We start from the raw sequence: 21,162 nt of genomic DNA, 5'->3' as shown, positions 1-21,162 counted from the left end.
AAGTAATTTGAGGCAGTTCTATGGCTTGTGTTATGCAGGAGTCAGAATGGATTTTCTCAGTGGTCCCTTCTGGCTTCAGAATTTATGAGTCTGAATAAAATACTAAAACTGCTAAAAAAAACAAACAAAAAAAAAACCCCCCAAAACAGTATTCAGTCAATACAACATCACACTGGCTATTGCTCGCATGAAATTAAATGAAGGGTATTTTCCCATTTGCACAGAGGTGTAACTGCATTACCTTGAACTGATTGGTAACGGAAAGCTTCTAATGACAGATGAGACCCAACTCCCATGCCACAAAGCCTGTTTGCCAAAAGCAAGAGCAAACTGCAGAGTGATTTCTCCTCTGTTCACATGTTGTTATTTACAGATGCCATGCTGGCTCCATACACACAAAGAACAGCACTGAAATGATGTGAAACACGGCTCGTCCCAGCACAATGGGAGCCCCTTGTCATTTGTAAACATGGCACAACAGAGGCAGGCAATCCTTTATAGCTGTGGGTTTTGCTTTTTGCATTTTACATCCTGTCTGAGCATTGGGTGGTCTCCCCTTACCCCTGCTCAGCTGGTTGATCCATTGGATGCTGGTTATCATCACATGTTTGTTGGCTTTTTGTTGCATTGTATTATTCTATTTCATTTTTATTTATTTAGTAGTTTATTAATCCGAGATAAGATGATTAGGGTTAAGTGGAAACCCACTAACTTGAGTTAAGACTCAGTCAATAACAGTCCCCTTTAATATACTGGGGAAATGTATCGAGATTTGACCAAATGAATTCCAAAATAATTCCTGTTTGCAGTGTTGCCGCAGCTCTGTTGGTCCCAGAGACACAAGGTGGGTGAGGTAATATTTTTTTATTGGAGCAACTTCTGTTGGTGAAAGAGACGAGCTTTCAAGTTACACTCTGAGTACCTTTCCCAGACCTGAAGAAAAGCTCTGCGGAGTTCAAAAGCATGTCTCTCTCACAAACAGAAGTTGATCCAATAAAAGATATTACCTCACCCAAAATAATTCCTGGTATTCAAGAAACATACCCACTCTGGGCCTGATACTGCAGCATTTAGGCAGATGAAACGGACGTTGACTTCAGCCTGCAGTGTAGTTATAGCTGTGTTGGTCCCAGGATATTAGAGAGACAAGGTGGGTGAAGTAATATACTTTATTGGACCCACTTCTGTTGGTGAGAGAGACAGTTTTTGAGCTTACACAGAGCTGTGGCTTGAAAGCTTCTCTCTCTCACCTAGGGTGACCAGACAGCAAATGTGAAAAATAAGGACAGAGGGTGGGGGTGGGGCGGTATATAAGAAAAAGACCCCAAAATCGGGACTGTCCCTATAAAATCGGGACATCTGGTCACCCTACTCTCACCAGCAGAAGTTGGGCCAATAAAAGATATTATCTCACTCAACCTCCCCAATTAAGTTCAATGGTAGTTTTGCTAGCCCCCCACCCCCCAAGATGGCCGGATCAGTCATCATCTTACACGGCCTGTAGATTGCTGGGAGTGGGACGTGATCCAACAGAAAGAGGCTTCAATGACTCCCTGCCCAACTTTGCCTTCTTCCTTCCGCCCCTCCCCCAACCCAATGGAAGCCAGAATGCCTGAGGTTGCCACGCAGAGGGGTCCTGAGAGGTAGTTAGGAGGGCAGGGGATCATGCTTTAGTCTGAGCATTTTCTCCAAGCTAAACCCCAGTCACTGTGCAAAGCCTGAGGAAGCAGGCTTTGCCATGGCTTCTCTAGGGCAATAAGGATGCCTGAACCCTCCTCCCCAGGTCACAGAGATTCAGGGCCACAAACAACATCTGCAGCTGTGCCCTGCCCTCATGCGTTCTTTTGACCAGCGGACCCATGCAGTAATGTACCCACACCAGCCACGTCTCCCCAGCTCCTGGGGCGGAGCTGTGAAGAAAAATCACCAGAAAGCACTGCTCCACAACAAATTTGCAAAGAGGCCATCTTCTCACTGGTGGAACCCCTGCCTTCCAACCAGCGCCCCCCCCCCCGCCCGCCCCTCCCGGTTACACTGCCTTCCGGGCTTTCTGCCGCCCTTCTGCTAGCTTCAGGATAAGGCTGGGGGTGGATTAAGGAAGCCTCCACAAATCAGGGCCTTGTACTGGGATGGGGCATTCAGACCCATAAAGTCAAAGGAGGGGGAGCCAGATACAGCATGCATAGGATAGGGAGTCAGGAGTGTTGCAAGCAATTTAGCAAGAGGCATGGGGTTGCATGGGGGCAAACTTTCCATGGACTGGATCTGGACTTCATTTAGTCTAAATCCATCATGGAGTTAATGAGCAAGAGAAGTTTCATTGTGTACATGTGTCACTGATCTTCACCAGCTACCGAGTGACGTGCTAACAGATGGGTGGCAGAAATGGCCATGAAGTGAGCATTCGTCATTCTTTAACGATGCCTCGCCCCAAAAGAAACTACTGTGCAGTATGTGCTGCTCATCCAACGGTACCAATAAGTAAAAACAATGACCAATGATGTCAAAATATAGAAATGAAACTTTTACCCAATGCCCTTCCCATTGGCCTCATATTCTGCAACTATAGATTGAGAATGACAGGGAAATAAATGAAGGTAGAAATTGCCCCTAGCACTGAGGTCACTGGGGTGCTGCACCTAAAATAATATTCAGTTTTAAAATCAGAAAGCATGCCGAATGGCCCACCTACAGAAACAACCCCATCACTAAACCTCGCACCTATAATCTCCCTGCAATATTCATTTGGCCTAAATTTGTCTGAGTGCAGTATTAATAGATTACTGATTGCTTTTTAAAAGAAATTCCGTCTTGATTTTTTTAAACAAGGTTTCATTAAACGTTTTTTAATCCCCACTATACATATAAAATGAGGGGCTCTAAATTAGAACATAAGAACGGCCGTACTGGGTCAGACCAAAGGTCCATCCAGCCCAATATCCTGTCTACCGACAGTGGCCAATGCCAGGTGCCCCAGAGGGAGTGAACCTAACAGGTTACCACTGAAGAAAGAGATCTTGGAGTCATTGTGGATAGTTCTCTGAAAACATCCACTCAATGCGCAGCGGCAGTCAAAAAAGCAAACAGAACGTTGGGAATCATTAAGAAAGGGAAAGATAACAAGACAGAAAATAGCATATTGCCTCTATATAAATCTATAGTACACACACACCTTGAATACTGTGTGCAGATGTGGTTGCCCCATCTCAGAAAAAAATCTATTTAAATTGGAAAAGGTTCAGAAAAGGGCAACAAAAGTGATTAGGGATATGGAATGGCTGCCATATAACAAGAGTTTAATAAGACTGGGACTTTTCAGCTTGGAAAAGAGACGACTAGGGGGGATATGATAGAGGTCTATAAAATCACGATTGGTGTAGAGAAAGTAAATAAGGAAATGTTATTTACTCCTTCTCGTAACACAAGAATTAGGGGTCACCAAATGAAATTAATAGGCAGCAGGTTTAAAAACAAACAAAAGGAAGTATTTTTTTCATACAATGCACAGTCAACCTATGGAACGTCTTGCCAGAGGAAGTTGTGAAGACCAAGACTATAACAGGTTCAAAAAAGAACTAGATAAGTTCATGGAGGATAGGTCCATCAATGGCTATTAGCCAGGATGTGCAGGGATGGTGTCCCTACCCTCTGTTTGCCAGAACCTGGGAATGGATCACTTGATGATTACCTGTTCTGTTCATTCCCTCTGGGGCACCTGGCATTGGTCACTGTCGGAAAAAAGGATACTGGGCTAGATGGACTGACCCAGTATGGCTGTTCTCATGTACATGTTGTTTAGAGTGAATTTATTCAGTGATTGTGCTATGCATGGCTTTTGGTGTAGATGAGCATACCCTGGCAGGTGATTTCTATAGAGTATGGGACTCATTAGAATCAGCTGGAATGGAATAATGGTTGCTCCCATTTAAAAAGTAGGTGGCTAACATGTGAAAATACACAGAAGATACTTTAAAGTGGCTGAGGGAAAAATGGAAGTGATGTGATGTGTGCCAGGCATCACTCTGCTTTTATATTGTATCTGGAGCTGGCAGGGAAATCCCTTTTTCCCCTTGAAAATTTGTGACAAAGCCTAAACCAATTTCATTTTCCTCAAAAATGGTCTTGGAAGTGTTTTGGGGGTTTTGTTGGAAATAAAACAAAAAGTTTGATCTTCTGGTTGCCAAAAACTGAAATTTTTTCCAGGTTCTGTGTTTTTGATGGAAGCCCACAGAGTGTTGATGAAAATAGGTATTTCTCTTGTGAAAATTTCCGATTTGCTGAACAAACATTTTCCATCAAAAAACTGTTTCAATGCAAACTGTTCCATCTGCACTGGTTGCATCTCTTTCTCCAACCCTTTATCCAGTTAAGTTGCAAGTTCTTCGCTGCCGGGACTGTCTCGTGCTGTGTGTCTGTACAGTGCCCAACACAATGCGGCCTTGATCTTAGTTGGGGCCTCTAAATGCTACGCTAATACAAAGGAGTAACTTAGAATAATAATTAGGAATGAGAGGCTAAAGGTTACCAAATATATTCTTACAGACTAGAATGTAATACACATTAAAATATATTACCATACTGGATAGGGTGAAAAATTATTAATAGAGATGGACCCGAATGGGAATCCTACATCTGAAACCTCCCCAAGCTTGGGCAAATATAGACTCAGGTCTCAATTCAGCAATCCATCTCTGTTCAGCAAAGCACTTCAGCATTTACTTGTCTTTGAGCATGTGCCCCTAAGTCCTATGGATTTGAATGGGACTTAAGCACTTCCTTAAAGTTAAGCAGATGCTTACGTTTTTTGCTGACCTGGGGCCTCAGATCTGAGTTCAGATCCAACCATCCTCTTGCCTCGAGTCCATCACTAATTATTAACAATAAATAAATAATTAATAATGCAGGAGTGGAAAGACTATGCAGTTCCCCAAGCATGTGGCTGGGAAACAACAAAATCGCAAACATTTTCTGAAGGAGGCTGATCTCCTCCCCCTGCCCCCCCCTCCCAGATTCTCTTTGCCAGGCTCCAGCTCATGTGAACGATATTAAAAAAAAATATTTTTTCTGAAATTCAAAGCCCTCCTTTTAATCCATGAAAATATAAACCTTGATCCTGCCAACACTTAAGCACATCTCTCCAGTGGGAATATTCAGGTACTTAAATTAAGCACATGCTTTTTCAGGATTGGAGCCTTATGTGGTCTGAATTCCCTGCTGCTGTGACTCCAGCTCCACTGAGCATGGTCTTGAGTAGCTCCAGTATGTTTATCGTTTTCTAGCCTGTAAGAATTCCACGAGTGCCTGTAGGATCCTGGTATGTGTTTGTGGCTGGCTCTTTGCTCTCTTGCACATTTTTGTGGGGCAAGGATGGTCGTGACGTAAAATGGGGGTTAGGAGTGAGACCACTTTAATGGGAATTGGACAGAAGGGCAGATGATTTATTAATAGAGCTCAGACTCTGGTGTCTGCATTAAACAATAACAACAACCAATAGCTAATGAATAATGTCTTTTTGCACCATCAGGGTGCTTGGCCCTGTATAAAAGGCAGTTTTTGCCCCAAGACTTTGCAGTGGGGGGTTAACAACATGTGTGGCCCCATAACATTAAGAGAAATCGACTCGCCTTTATTTTAAACAGGGTCCAGAAGCACAGACTAGCCAGCAATTAAATCTGGGGAGGAGGGTAGGCGAGGAATGTAGAGGCAGCAATAAACAAATAAATAAATAAAGGAGACAAGCCCGGGTTTGTTTTTCCTCTAGGTTCTGTGCTGACAGATCCCAGCCTGCCATGAATAATCACCCTGCTGCAGGCTAACCCGGCGGCCTGTTTTGTCTGAGATAAGCCTGCTGTGTCCAAGGAGGTAGTGGGTTAAGCCTCTGGTGGGAGAGCTCTGTTCGGGGAGTCTCCACCTTACGCAGTTCCTGTCTCTTTAAATCCGGGCTGAGCATGGAACCGAGAGCAGCCCGCCTAGGATCTGTTCTCCTTAATAAGCAAGATTTATAACCACTAGGAAGACAGGAAGAAGGGAAGGGGGGACCGAAGGGAGAGAGGGGGAAGCAAGAGGACCCCTCTTCCCCCCCCCCCAGACTGGAGATACAAAAAAAGAGACCCCCCTCCCTCCCTCCAGATCCTTCTCCCTCCGCCCCTCCACCCCATCCTTCACACTGCTGAGAGCATCTTTGCACCAAGATGCGGGACTTATTGCAAGCCCCGAGCGGAGGCCGAATGGAGTGAGGTTTGCTGGGGGGAGGAAGCAGAGCCGCTCAGTTGTTTGCTCGGGTGAGGGGTGTGTGTGTGTGTGTGTGTGTGTGTGCGCCTGTGTGAGCGAGAGACGGGGAGACACAGACACTGCATTGCTGCTGAGCCACGAGTCTCCACTATGCCGCTGCTGCGAGGGCTGGGGCGTGCGAGTCAATCTCAGCAGCGGGCAGCCCCAGGTGGAGGTCACAGCTGGGGGGCTGAGACCCTGGATTTCTTCTGAGTGGAGACAGGGATTATTTAAAAAAAAACAACAACAACATTGGTGGCAGTTGGTCTCCCTCGCCCCCCCTTCTTCTCCCCCCTCCCCCCTTTATTTCCCTTTCCTGGGCTCTGCCTTGGATGATTTTTAGGTGGAGTCGTTTGCACCAAAACCCTATAGCTGCTGCTCTTCTTGCTGCTCTCCCCCCCCCCACGCCCTCTCCCCCTCCCTTTTTTTGGTGTGATACTGTTTCCACAGCAGAAGAAGAAGGGACTGATCCTGAGGATCCTCCTAGAGAATGAATAACCCCAAGACATTGACTTAAGCAGCACCCTGGAGCCGGTGCACGCTTCAGATTTGATTAAATAATCATTCAATTTTTTTTTTGCCGTTTTCTTTTTTCACCTTTTTGGGGATTTGCAAACCGAATTACATGCATGTCCAGTGGGGGAAGGTTTAATTTTGACGATGGAGGCTCCTACTGTGGTGGCTGGGAGGACGGAAAGGCTCACGGCCATGGAATCTGTACCGGCCCGAAGGGTCAAGGCGAGTATACAGGCTCCTGGAGTCACGGCTTTGAGGTGCTGGGGGTCTACACCTGGCCCAGTGGCAACACTTACCAGGGCACCTGGGCACAGGGCAAGCGCCATGGCATCGGTTTGGAGAGCAAGGGGAAGTGGGTGTACAAAGGAGAGTGGACTCATGGATTTAAGGGACGGTACGGGGTCCGCGAATGCAGTGGCAATGGGGCCAAATACGAAGGCACCTGGAGCAATGGATTACAGGATGGCTACGGGACAGAGACCTACTCAGATGGAGGTAGGTGATGCATTCGTATCTTCTGAGACGGATCAAGCTCTGATAAAAGGAAATAAGAGGTTAGAAGAAATTTCCCCTGCCTCCCCCATAAGAGGGACCCTTTGTTTGGGCTGAACTTTTAGAGTTTGCAGCCTGCTAGTTGGGAGCGAGTGATGATCACACCAATTTCCTACAGGGTACAGGAAACCAGCCCAGCATGGTATTATCCCAGCCATTTGACACAAGCTGCCCCCTATGTTCAATGGGGCTCTAAGCTTTTTCTCCCTACAGATGACCAAAGCTTTTCAGAGGAGGGTATGGGAGGAAGAGGGACACAGATCTGAGGGAGGAGGCAGCGTAGCCAAGTTGAAAGGAGACAGGCCAAGTTGGATTCAGAGTCATGACTGCACCACCATAACCTGTAGGATCTCCACCAAGCCTCCAAAGCAGCCCTGGGTAGAATGGACATTGCATTGCTGCAAGCTCTTGGACAGATATTTGAAATTCTAGCTATAAGAAACAGATGGCAAATGCTCTCAGCAAGGGTCAGATCTTTACATCCACCTATCGCCTTCCTGTCCCCTCCAAACACAAACCTACACGTGATAATACCAGGCAAGAGACTTTAATTCAAACAGGATTCTTATGCTCCTATTTCACTACAGCTTAATGCATTTTGTAGGGGCTCAGAGGGATAGAAAGAGCTCTTCTCTCAACAAGGCTTAATAAAATGTTGAAGGGAAATGAGGATTAAATAAAAACAAGAAAACTCAGTGAGGGTGATCAAAAATTGTCAGACTAACAGGCTTTAAGGCCGAACAGCTGCATTTCTGCTGAAAGTGGCTGTATCATTCCATCTAATCTAACTGCCGCCATAAAAAGAATCAGGCCTATCTGTTAGAAGCCAATGGAATTAATGAGGCTGGCCTGTTTTTGTTGGGTGTGTGTCTATCAAAACTGGGCTTTCCAATGGTGTTCTTTTCCAGAACTCAGACTGAGATAGGTCTCATAAACATTGCAATTTTCGGTCTTCCTGGAAGCGGGGAAAAAGCTCTGCTTGTAAGACATGTCTCTGGAAAACAGAGCTCACTGCTTTGTGATGAGATAAGAAGGCAACATTAAATGTTACCTGAAACAGCTTTTAGTTTTTTCAAAAAGAAATGGAATGATCTATTTAAAGAGTAAAATTTTGCGCTGTTAGGGTTTTCCCCAAAAGAAAACACAATTGCAGCCTTCTGCTTCACATAGCTTGGAAAGAATCAGGAGCCCATTTTAAATCTGTTTGGTTGTAGGGTGACCAGACAGCAAGTGTGAAAAATTGGGATGGGGGTGGGGGATGGGGGTAATAGGAGTCTATATAAGAAAAAGACCCAAAAATTGGGACTGTCCCTATAAAATCAGGACATCTGGTCACCCTATTGGTTTGTGTTGTGAAGCAATCTTTAAATACTGACAGTCTTCTGTGCAGAGGTAATCTAGGTTTGGGGAATAATGATTTTTTTTCTTATGCTCTTGAAATGCTAGGACAGAATCTGTCCAGATCCTGTATGCGCCTGACCATAGTACTGCCTTTCTATGCCCCTCGTGACATCTAGGCCCTGATAAACAACATTTTCAGTAGAGACAGACAGAAGTCAGGCTGTAAAAGTCTCAAACTACGCGGCTCTGTGAACTACATGTCATCAGACTGTCAGAGTGTGCATGCATGCATATGTACACGCAGTCACCAGCAATGCATGCCTGTGACTAACTGCAGCAGAACAGTTCTTTGAGAAGTGAGGGCACCAGATCCAAATTGGGGGCAGACTATGAGCAATTCATAGTTCTCAAGAACCTACCAGAAACGAAGCTTTCATCCCCATCTAGTCCGTGCTTGGGATTAAAAAAAAAAATCTTATTTTAGGAAGGGTTAAGAAAATTGCTAGGGAAAAAAAAAAAAAGGATGGCATCTGTAGCAAAGTTATTTCAATTATAAGGGTAGGGAAAAGGATGTGATAGATAACTACATAAAGTGGTACCTATGGTTAAGCCTGTAATTACCAAGAGAAAATACAAAGCACAAAATGTATATTCCAGTGTGACCTGGTTATGGTTTTCAAAGCACAGCTCATCATAACATCTCATTCTGATGCTCACCCGGGGATGACTGAACCCAATAGAAATCACACTTAGGTGAACTCTGCTCCAGGATCCCTGGGTACCAAGCAGCCCTGGTCCCTTCCTGAATGGTTGTCGCCACTCTGTCTGGGCAAAAAGGCCAGATCTGGGCATCTCCCGGCTTCCTGGCGCTAAATCGAAATGATCATTATGCATTTGGATAATTGGGTCCAGATGTGTGCGGTTATTATATTGAAAGAATAATTGGCTGGATATCATAAGAAAGAGGCAGCTATTGGAAATTATGTGCATCTCATTAATCTAGCCATATTATTAGTTTAGTCACTTTCAGGTGTACTGCAATCATTGTCCCATCATCTGTTACTTGCCACCAATGCTAAACATCAGTCCCTTGCATTGTCTGATAAAATCAACTGGTGCTAACTGAGGGGTCACCAAATGGGAAGCAGGGGTTGAAAAGCAGGATGCTAGTGAATGAGGGGTTTTGACTCAAAATTTCACTTCTTCTTGAACAGTAGATAGAAAAGTAGCAAAGCATCAGCAAACGTCTCAGAACTCCAGCGACCCCCTCCAGGGTAGATTGGCAGAGGCCCTGGAGGTTTTTCGCCTTCCTCCGCAGCATGGGGCGGGGGTCGCTAGCTGGAGGATTCTCTGCTACTTGAAGTCTCTAAACCACAGGATTTGGGGACTTCAACAGCAGAGTCAAGGGAAAGGGTTGGGGCGGCTTTGTGGCCTGCATCATGCAGGAGGTCAGACTAGATGATCATAATGGTCCCTTCTGACCTTAAAGTCTATGAGTCTAGGCTGACTTTGGGAAGCTGTATTTTGCATGGAATAATGCACACGTGTATTGTGCATCGAGCTTGGAGTTAGGATATGGCATGCAAAGAATTCAGTTTTGTTTCCACCAGCCACTCTTCCTGTCCTGCTCACAGACCTGTGTGTCTTCCCCCCCCACCCAACACACACGTTGTACTCACACCGGTCTCTCACACACATCCCCCGTATGCAGATCGCAGACTCTCACACCTCCCACAGACACACTCATCACCAGGCACATGCTCAGTCTTGCCACACATACCTCAGCCCCATACAGATGCTCAGTCTCCCTGACACATTCACTCAGACTACATAATTATGTCCCACAAACACAAAGAACCACATGCATGTGACATGTGCCCCCACCATGTGCATTGCAAACACACGCTTCTCCATATCACACTGACAGTTACACGCTCACACTCCTGCTGCATATAGATACACTCACTTCCATGCATATCCCATGCACAGTCCCATAGATATAACTCCCACACAAACCATATTTTGCAAAGATATCACACCCCAACTCCCCTGAATCCAAACCCTTCTTCCACTCTAGCCTGGACTCCTACTTATGCCCATTCATAAACAGGCTTCAAATGACTGATTTACTGTTTCCTTTATGTCAAATTCTGATACTGGGCCTGATTTACTGCTGGGTTACTCCAGTTTTACGACAGTGTCACTTCACTGGAATTATACCACCATAAAACTGGATTAATGCAGAAGTGAATCAGATCTGCTGTTTATGGAGCTGCTGATCAGAAATCTTTTGAAGGCATTGGCCCTGATTCATCAAGGAACCTTACTGTAGGCACAACTTGAAGCAAGTGAATTGTCCCATTGAGTTCATTACTGAATTGAAACCTCAGTACAGCTTGGTTAAAATGTTAAACAATTTCTCCCAAGCCGAACTATGTGTGGGGGGAGGGGAGAAGGGAAAGAAATTATGAAAACACAATTCAAATAGAAAATAAAGTACTGCCACATAAATCCTTTAAAGCCGAACACACACACACCAACTAGCAGGAAAAGCTTTGTGTTTTGAAGCAGACTCTTTCTAGTTGCTAAAACAATGGTTACTAAGAGGTGGGGTCGGGGAAATTAATAAAATATCAAATTAATTGTTGCCAATCTCAGGCCTAAAAATGGCTACTGAAAAAAATAGCCTTAAAAGCTATTTTCTTTCCTACCCATCTCTATTTTAGCTGCTTTATATTTGGAAATTGAAGCAGCATTGGGTAAATACCTCCAAGAACCAGCACCCTCTTAAAATAGCTAAGTGATACAGTAGTGAGTAGGCCTGATCGATGTTCACAATTTGAATTAACCTCGCCAAACCTCAGGTGGAAAAAACCCACAGCTCCATCAATCTAGTCTCTGAAGACCGGCTTGTTTCTCTTTTCAGGACCTTGGAGAGAGACAGTAGCACAGTGCTGAATGGGCACGTCTCCCCAAGCCCATGCTGAGAATATCTACTCCTCCATTCTTAGTGGGACACTTACAAAAGGGTCTATGTAGCTCTTCCAGGTCTCTCTTTCACAAGCCCCATACAAGCCAACAACCTGGGGGTGAATAGTTTGCATAAATCAAGTGAGCATTCTTTTAACTCCAGAGAACGTGCTCCATGATAAACTCAACGTAGGATGCTTCATGCAATAAGCAATGTTTCTCAGTGTATTCTCTCTCCATCTGTTATCATACCACAAACACTAGAGAAGGATAAATGACCAAAAGAAGACCAAAGGCTAAATGCAAGAATGCTTCTGTGCTATACATAGGTGATTTTAGCAGGATTTATATAGGAGTCTGGTATTTGAAGTCTCGGGGCAAACATCTGAGGTTGTTTGGGCCCCAATAATTTGTATGTCTTATAAACCACTTACATCTACACAGCCATCCCAAACAAAAAGGATCATCATAAATATCAGTCTTCCAAAGTTCTTGTCCACACACCTGGGATGAATAATTTATTTGATGGATAAGTGAAATATTATTTGTATTTTCACTAGGCACGGGTGAGCAATTTGATTTTGTGCCTGGGCTAGCAAATTTTCATGACTGTTTTGGAAGACTGCCATAGAGGTGTAGAGTGTTTTGCAACCAGTAAGAAGAAGAAGAAAAAAAAGAGGGAGGTGTCTAATTGTCCTGGGGTTGGTCAGGCCTAGTGGTTGGAGCCAGACTCAGGAGGCCAGGGCGGGGCTGGTGCAAGGTTGGAAGAGGACTAAGGCTTGGGGAGTCTGTTGCCACTATCAGGCAGGAATGAGTTCCAAGCCCCAGAGTGGCATTGAGCAGATTGAGCTGCAGTTCCTCCTGTGAGGCTTATATACCTGGTCTAGGAGTCACAAGACCAATTCCTGGCTTTTGGATTGGCTGGAGCCTAGCACAGGAGTGACTCATCACCACCCAAGGGGCAGCTTGGTTCAGTGGATGGGAGATGAGGCTTGAGATTGGGAGTCAGGAGGCCTGGGTTCCATACTTGACTCTGCATGTTTAGCCTGGCTTAAGACCCTTAACATCTCCATGACTCAGTTTCCTCATCTATGAAATGGAGATAGTGATGCTTATAATGCTGATTTTGTCAAATGCTTTGAGATCTACAAACAAAAGATTTTACGTGTTGTTATAAGAAAATACAAAATACTCCTCCCCCCCCCCAAAGCCAGAGAATGAAATTAAGTCCTTGCCCGGTAAATCCTATGAACTAAAGGTGTAAACGGGTACAGTAGAGATGGACCAGGAGTGTTGGGCCCACATTTACCTTGTATATCTACAAATGTAGGGCCAATTTCTGCTCTCAGTTACACCCATTCAAACCCTCCTGAAGTTAATGTAACAGAGAAGAGGATGTGGCCCATTTCCCTTAATATAGAGGCAGTCTGTCTAAAACTAACTCTTCATATTGCCATTAAGGGTGCTTGCAGAATCGAGTGTCTGTGTTGTATTGCTATTTGCATTGATGTTTTTCCACAGGTTTTCTTAATGCTGCAAGGAGCCAACCACCCACAAGGACAAATTTACATGAGAGCTGTTCATATCCTGGATGGCAGAAGTGCTATGGAAGTGTCAGCTCTCAAGTTATTTTGTTCCCATAAATGGCTTGTTGTAGCATTTTAAAAAGTCAGTGGGAAACAAACACAAATACCGAGTGTTCTTTAAATATTCAGGTTCCTACGGCATCCAAAGGCGAAGACCTAATTGATGCTAATAAGCTGATTTTAAAATAATTATTGTTAATTTCATTACAATGATAGCTTTATAAATAAAGCACCCAGCTGCCTAGAAGTTTACTGGGTATGGTACACGGTTAAAATACAATAATGATAATAAGTGAACAATAATTAAAACAGAACAGAAAAATGATCAAAATACTAAATGAGACATGTAACGTGTTACTTCATTCAAGGCACAGAGAGGTACTGAAGTAATAGGAGTCTGGCCCAGGTAATAAACAAACACGGTAACATAGGAATTTGCAGACAGGATCAGACTAGCCCAGTGTCCTGTCCCTGACAAGAAGTAGCCCCAGATGCTTCAGAGGAAGGTGTAAGAATCCTGCAAGAGGCAGACGTGGGATAATCTGCCCCACCCAGAGACCAGGATGAGACCTAACCGTCAGAGACAGACTTGGGGCCTGAAGCACACTGTTTAATATTGCTTCCAAAATCTGTCATTGTTAAATTGTTTAACTCTGGATATTCTAAATATCCACAGAAGTATCCAATACCTTTTTGAATATTAATTATTATTATAGCAGAGACTGAAGCTTTTATTGAGAAGATCTCAGAGTCAGAGAGTCAAAGTTCAAGGCCGGAAGGATCCACCAGATCATCTGGTCTGATCTCCTGTATAGCACAGGCCACCACCCAGCACCCACACACTAAACCCAGCATCTGAAACTAGACTCAAGTATGACAGCCCACAGGAGACTAGACTATTGTGTGCCATAGGCAGAGAATGGGAAGGACAGAGGCACCTGAGACCCCTGCAACAGCAGGGAAATGATGTGAGATACACCTAGATAATCCTGGCAAGTGACCTGCACCCACATGCTGCAGAGGAAGGCAAAAATCAAACTCAAGATCACTGCCAATCTGACTTGTGGGGTTGGAAAGGAATTTCCCCCCCATATGGTGATTGGTTAGACTCCGTATGTGAGCAAGAACCAGCCAGCCAAGCACCCGAGAAAAAGAATGCGCAGCGTCAACTCACAATCCAATGACCCGTCTCTGGCCATTGCCATCCCTGATGCTTTGTGGAAGCAGGTTTTAAAAAAATTATGGCAACACCACAAGACATGCGGGGTGGGGGAAACCCTTGCTGACCCCTGCAGGAGCTCAGCTGGAACCCTGCAGCATGACCGTTTTGGAACATAAGATAAAGTGCTTGGAAAATATTACCTCCATTTTACAGGGGTTGATGGAAACAGAGTCACTAAGATGTGGAATGAATTACCTAAGGTCACAGAGACCCCAGACTATAGTGGGACTACTCATGTTTCGGTGGTCCAGGATTGGCGCCATAATGAGCTAGTGTCAGAGTCAAGACTATAGCATAAAACTAGAAGGCAGGTTTCTTGTGCCATAATGACTAGGCCAGACCACCTCCCTGTCTGCAACATCAGGGCCAAGGAGTGTTGCCATCTCACACAGTATCACAGCTATTAGAAACAGAAAAAGACCTATTAGATCATTGAGCCTGTGCTCTTGCAAGGGCAGGAGACAGTCCCCTGACACGGAATGTATCAGATGTTAAATTGATGCTGCACCTGCTTCTTCTGAGTTTTGGCTGAGAGCAAGGAGGAGATTACAGGCATTTTAGAGAAGCTGGTACTCTCCTTTCCATGCTGCTTCCAAGTCCTTTTTATCAATTTCATTAAGTGGGTTTTATATTTTAAACACTAAAGTCCATTATTAACTGAGCTTCATCTAAAAGAACCACACATGTTTACGTTAGGGCACATTTTCCAGCAGAATGTCAGGCCTGATCCTGCCTCATTTAAGTCAGTGGGAGCTTTGCCATTGTCCTCTATGGGCCCAGCCCTGCTCCTATTGTACATATATCACTAGTGGGGCTTCATGGCTCCTTTTTTAGGAGGGACTTTTCACAAGGAGACCTGGAAACGGAACTTTCCTCTTACTCCTATCCCTTCAAATCAGGGTCAAAGCACATGAGCACAGGGTGTTCTGCAGGTGCATGATGTTGCTTGAGCTACCACACCCAGTGCTGTGCCCAGCCTGTGGATAAAGAGACCTTCGGTATCCAGGGCTATCATCTCGCACCTCCCACCAGCACCAAAACCTCACCCAAAAATAATCTACCCTAGGAACAACTGAAATAGGCAGATTGGAACATCCTTATAAAGCAGCCTTGCCATTACTTGTTTATTGTGACTTGGTGTTTTTCCTCAAAGCCCCAACTTCTGGAATCATGTGAGATTCTCAGCTTCATTTGTTTTTTTCCCTAAAGTAAATTTGTTGACCCTATGGTTATAGAGAAACACTTGAAAAGGTGACCCTTAAAGTCTCAGAAACCAACAAAAAAGAACCCAATATTTATTATTTTTAAAAATGGTATGTTTTTTAATTCAATCTCATGATTTTTGGGGGGAGAGGAGAAAGGAGGCAGGAACCCATCTCATGATTTTTCAATGTTTGGGGTTGGCATTACTGAGTAAACATTTATGTTCTGCTTTACCCTTGAGATAACTGAAGAAAAATATCAGAATGGTGTAAACACCAGGGAGGGAGGGGAATTATTCAGGATTGGATAATGGAACAGGAAATGGTAACTGACTACTGGGGAAAAATAACACTTCCCTGACACGGAGATATATTAATGTGTAAAATTAGTATTAGTTAATTGAATGCGGACATGCTTGGAATTGTATAAACCACAAAAATAAGGAGATGGAGCCTGTTCTGCAGCTGACTCCAGTGGAGTTATGCCAACTTACACCAGCTAAGAGTCTGGCTCAGTCCCGAAGAGCTTACAGCATAACAACGAGATGTAGATAAGATGAGACCCAGACGATAGCATCCACTTAGATGTGGGTGTGTGTTTATAGTGCCCATGCTGTGCTGGAGAGTGTGTACAAGAGCTGTGAGTCTCTGTTGGTGGAATTGAACGGGGAGTGAGGGGTTTGATGCACTGGAATGAGAAAGTCAGTCCATACCTGGGGGAGAGCATAAGAGAGGAGATGACGATGGAGAGGGATTCATAGATCCCAAGGCCAGAAGGGACCACTGATCATCGACTCCAACCTCCTGCATAGCCTCATTTCCAGTCTGAAAATGTCTAGCTTCAACTTCCAGCCACTGGATCCAGCAAGGATAAGCAGAAAGTTTTGAGGCTGGAAGCGGTGGCAGCTCCTGTCTCTTGGTTTATTTAAAGCTGGACCAAACTAAGCCTTAGTAAATGTGGACACACAGTCAACGGTCCTGGGCACTGGCAAGGAGATGGACCAAGAGGGTCATTCTCATCCCTAGAGTCTAGGATTTTGTTACTGTGCTTTCTCTCCCCAGCTACTCTTTCTGCTTCAGCCCTGGGCAGTAGGCGTAAATCAGGAGGTGGAAGGCCCAGATCCCGCAAAGGCATAAGGATGTGCTTAGCTTTAACACACATGAGTAGCCCCGTTCAGTTAAGCACGTACTTCAGTCTTCAGGATTGCCAACCCCAAAGTTAAAAATCACGAATCGCTCCTCCAACAATCATGGGATTGGCCCCAAAATAAGGAGTTAAAAAATGGGATTGTGGGGTTTGGTCTGTCTTTTGATTGAACTCCCCCGCCCCATCCCCACGCGGAGTGGTGCGCCAGTTGGTGTTGCAGCTCTCCTAAATGCACTGAGTGAGTCTGGTCCCCACTGCAGGATCTCGTGGGTGCCTGAGGGTGCAGAGCTCCCAGTTTATCCCCAAACATCTCATTAATTAATTCCCCTCCCCCCCCCGCCCCAGCACCACACCCCTGCCCTTTCTCCAGCCCCAGCCATTCATTATTCAGCCTCTGCATCAGTTCTAGGGAGGGGGAAAGAGCTCTACCTGTCTCCTGATTGGCTGCTCTTTCCCAGGAGGTAAGCAGGAGGGAATGGCAGACAATTGCTCCTTCCCCCACCCCCAGCAATGCTGAAATTAGTGGGAGCACTGGCACTTCTGGCCCTAATGCAGTGGTCCCCAAACTTTTCAGGGTTGGACCCCCCTCCTTACCCCATCCGTGCTACCCCCTCTGCGAGCTGGGGCCAGGAGCAGGTCCAGAGCTTGAGGGAGGGGGAGACAGACAGGAGTCAGGGGGCTGAGGCTGGGGCCACAGCCGGGGCCAGAAGCCAAGCTGGGTGGCACCTCCTCCCCACCCCCATGAGGGTTGGCCCAGGCCCAAGCTGTGCCCTTCCAAATGGTCCTCCTCACCCCCTGGGGGGGGGGGCATGCCCCACAGTTTGGGGACCTCTGCAATACTGGTATAGAACACCTTTATTTTGATATATCTGCATCCGTACTAAGAAGGAGTGTGCCAGTATAATTCAAGCAGTACCACTTTTGCATTTAGACAAGCCCGTAGCAACACGAGACTTTACTACAGTGAGCTCTATAAAAGCTTTGCTGCAAAGTGAGGTGAGATCACAGAGTTTTGAGGAGGATTATAGGGTTGGAGGATTAGCAGAGTGAGAATTAGCCAGATCCTACTATATTTTGTGAGAGAAGCATATTAGAAATATTAAGGAGGCTGAATGCATTTGAATGCATTTAGCATTTTACACTCTAAAGCCCAATATGTTTTTTTGGTCCCCATCATGCAGACAGGTCCGTGAGGGTTCACCCGCATAGCTCTGATTGTAGGGCCGTTGCTTTGCTTTGGTAGGAAGCATGGATTGGAGCATGCATGTGTGACGAAGTAGGAACGTTCTTAACGTTTTCTCTGAATACTGTGTGGGTGCCTCAGTTTCCCCTATGCAGTTCTTAAGTATCTAGGTGGTGGGATAAGGGGGTGTGTGATTGTTCCAGAGCCCTACAGGGCCAGTGTGATGGTGTCTGCACAGAGAATGGCCGACACCCTGTCTCCTGGCAACTGATGGCCTGGGCCCCTCCCCTGCAAAGGTGCCAACTGAAGGTGGAGAACAAAGAGATCAGGTGACCTCCTGGCCCGGGAAAGAGACAAAGGCCAAAGGAGGGACTGGAGAGTTTCAGATTGGAGCTGGCTGGGGAAACGGAGCGAGCCTCAAGGCTGGGGTCTAAGCTCCCCCCACCAGCTGGATCTGACTGAGGGGGTCCTGTTGTCTGTACCTACAAGCTCTGTTTTGGACTGTGTTCCTGTTGTCTAATAAACCTTCTGTTTTACTGGCTGGCTGAGAGTCATGGTGAATCACAGGAAGTGAGGGGTGCCAGGCCCTGATTCCCCCACACTCTGTGACAGCACATGAGCTCCCCCCAGAGCAGTCAGTCTATTCCTGGGGACAGTTATGGGTCTTCTTTCTGCAAGCTGCCTAACTCAGTCAATTCCCACTAGCTTCACATGGAGTTTCCCCACAAGTGAGCAATCCCGTGCTGTCAACCCTAAGCATTCAACAATCATTGCAAACCCCAAGTCAGGCCCCCAGAATTATGAGATTGGTTTTAAAATCATGAGATTTCCCCTCCCCTCATAAATAGACTTTATTCAGGGGGATCATTTTCCTCTAGCTTTGCTCTGCAAATAGAGCGCTAGAGATTTCCTTTTATAAAATGAAAGCTGAGATTCTCATGACTCCAGGAACTGAGACTTTAAGAAGCGCAGCAACTCACCAGAGCTAGCAAAAAAAAAAAAAAAAAAAGTGTGGTTAAGTTATTCTCCTCTAAACACTGGCTGGAAGAGGAAGTGGCTAATGAAACAAACAAGATTTATGGGGGAGGATGGGATACAGATATAGGGTTAGTGGGGTGGGCAGAAAGGCTAAGAATGTATTTCTATTTTATAGTACACAGTGGCGAGAAAATTGAGTTTTTGCCTCTCAAAGCATGTAGTCTAAATGCCTTTGAAGCCATTGTCAGGCATGATCTAAAATGTATACATTAGTTTGCAGGGATTCCTCCATCACAGACGTGAGCCTAGCTAAATTTGTGTGTCATTTTCTGGTGTGGCTTCTGCCAAATATTCCTGGGGGGAAATATACCCAACCTGGTTAGCAGCTTAATAGCATTATGTGTTGGGGAATCTCTTCCCAACTGTGGCCATATTTAGTGTAATCTAGTCATGGTCTGAACATCTATAATCTGATGCAGGGCTGGGAGGAGGTTAGTCTGCAGCTGGCTCCATGTCTACTTGGCATTGCATACGCTGTACTGCCACTGAACCTCATCCAGGGCCTCAAGCATCACTTGTGGCTCTTCCTAGACCTCTATGTGACTCCAGTGACGGGCTTAGGTCACCATTTTAGGCAGAGCTCTGCAACCCTCCTTAGCTGCCCGTGTGTTGTTAGCCGTGGGCAGTTCAGAAGCATCCTGTTAGTCCTAGGTTGCAGCTACGTGCCTGTTTATTGCAGGGCAGGTGCTCCCCACTGGCAGTTTCAGGTACTGGAGTGACTGCTCCCTAAGTGGATCTATCAGCAGAACGATCAAAGATCTGTGTCTCAAATCAACAGCTGTGGTTGGTGCAGATACTGGGCAGAAGGTACAAGCAATTGACTGGTGTCATTTTCTCACTTTTTAGAATGGTGTCAAGTATCAGGGGGTAGCCATGTTACAGGGCCACCCAGAGGGGAGGCAAGTGGGGCAATTTGCCCCAGGCCCCCATGAGAGCTTTTTGGGGGCCCTGGAGCCGGGTCCTTCACTTGCTCCGGGGGCCCCGGAAAATTCTTGCGGGGCCCGGGCCCCAGAACTTCTTCCGCTCCGGGTCTTCGGCAGCAGTTCAGTGGCGGGGGATCCTTCTGCTCCGGGACCCGCTGCCGAATTGCCCTGAAGACCCGTGGGGGGGGGCCTTATGCCCCGGGACCCGCCACCAAAGTGCCGGGTCTTTGGCGGCAGGGGCCCCCTGCCGCCGAAGATCCCAGGCCCCCTGAATCCTCTGGGCTGCCCTGCCGTGTTAGTCTGTATCCACAAAAACAACAAGGAGTCTGGTGGCACCTTAAAGACTAAGGGATTTATTTGGGCATAAGCTTTCAGGGGTAAAAAAACCCCTCCTTTTACCCCCGAAAGCTTATGCCCAAATAAATCTGTTAGTCTTTAAGGCTCCATCAGGCACCTTGTTGTTTTCACTTTTTAAAGTGGAGCAAAGCCCCCTGTGCCTTGAAGGCAGAAGCGACACTGGGCAACTCTTCTTGGGTTTAAATGACAGTGGTGGGATGCCCTGACCACAAGGGGAAGGGTGCCCCTGGGGGCAGACGGCAGCTTAAACACACAAGCCAAAATACCCTCCCCCCCCCCCCCACACACAGATGGATGGGGCATCAGGGTATTTGTGGCCACTTGACGCTTTCTGCTTCTGGTATACTCACATGTGTATATGTGCACATACATGCATGAGTAATTACATGTATGTGTGTATGACTATGAAGACAATTAAAAAACTATCCAAAGTAGACAACGTTTAAAATGCTCCCCCTCTCCTCTGGCACCTTGGTCAGCAGCGTTAGCAGAGACCGGACCCGGTGGGAGGATGTGGGGATCGAACTACCCCTTTTGCCTGTAGGTTGATCGCTGAGTCAGCGCTGAGACACTGGTGCTGAGGATGGGGAGTGAGGGACCCTCATTCTGCCACTGCCCATGTTGTCCTTGTTCTCTGGGGCTGTCTAGGAGCTGACTCACCGCTGGTGCACCCCCTCAGGGCTGGAGGTGGCCGGCTTTCCTTCGCTAGCATCCCCCGCTGACAGCTGCTCCTGCCCTGCGATTCTCTGCTTGTGACTCACCTCTCTAGCCAGGTCACATTCAGTTCCCCCCCACACACACATACACTTCTGGAGCAAACAAAGAGCCCAATGAAGTCAATTCAAGCAAACTTAA

At 46.1% G+C, this 21,162-nt stretch overlaps 1 protein-coding gene across 2 annotated transcripts in view; it reads left to right on the top strand.

The window, feature by feature from the left end:
- Positions 1-6,090: 6,090 nt before the first annotated feature.
- The window catches only part of JPH3 (junctophilin 3), a 114,901-nt gene continuing 99,829 nt past the window's right edge, over positions 6,091-21,162 (top strand). For both annotated transcript variants that reach the window (XM_034788704.1, XM_034788703.1), the window contains exon 1: positions 6,091-7,281. In XM_034788704.1, the coding sequence (XP_034644595.1) occupies positions 6,900-7,281 (382 nt within the window). In that variant the 5' untranslated portion in view covers positions 6,091-6,899. The remainder of the gene's footprint in view (positions 7,282-21,162) is intronic.

Source organism: Trachemys scripta, chromosome 13 (assembly GCF_013100865.1).
Source record: "Trachemys scripta elegans isolate TJP31775 chromosome 13, CAS_Tse_1.0, whole genome shotgun sequence".
In the NCBI taxonomy this organism is placed as follows: domain Eukaryota; kingdom Metazoa; phylum Chordata; order Testudines; family Emydidae; genus Trachemys; species Trachemys scripta.
Note: the sequence above shows the minus strand (reverse complement) of the source record. Positions and strands in the feature narration are given on the sequence as shown.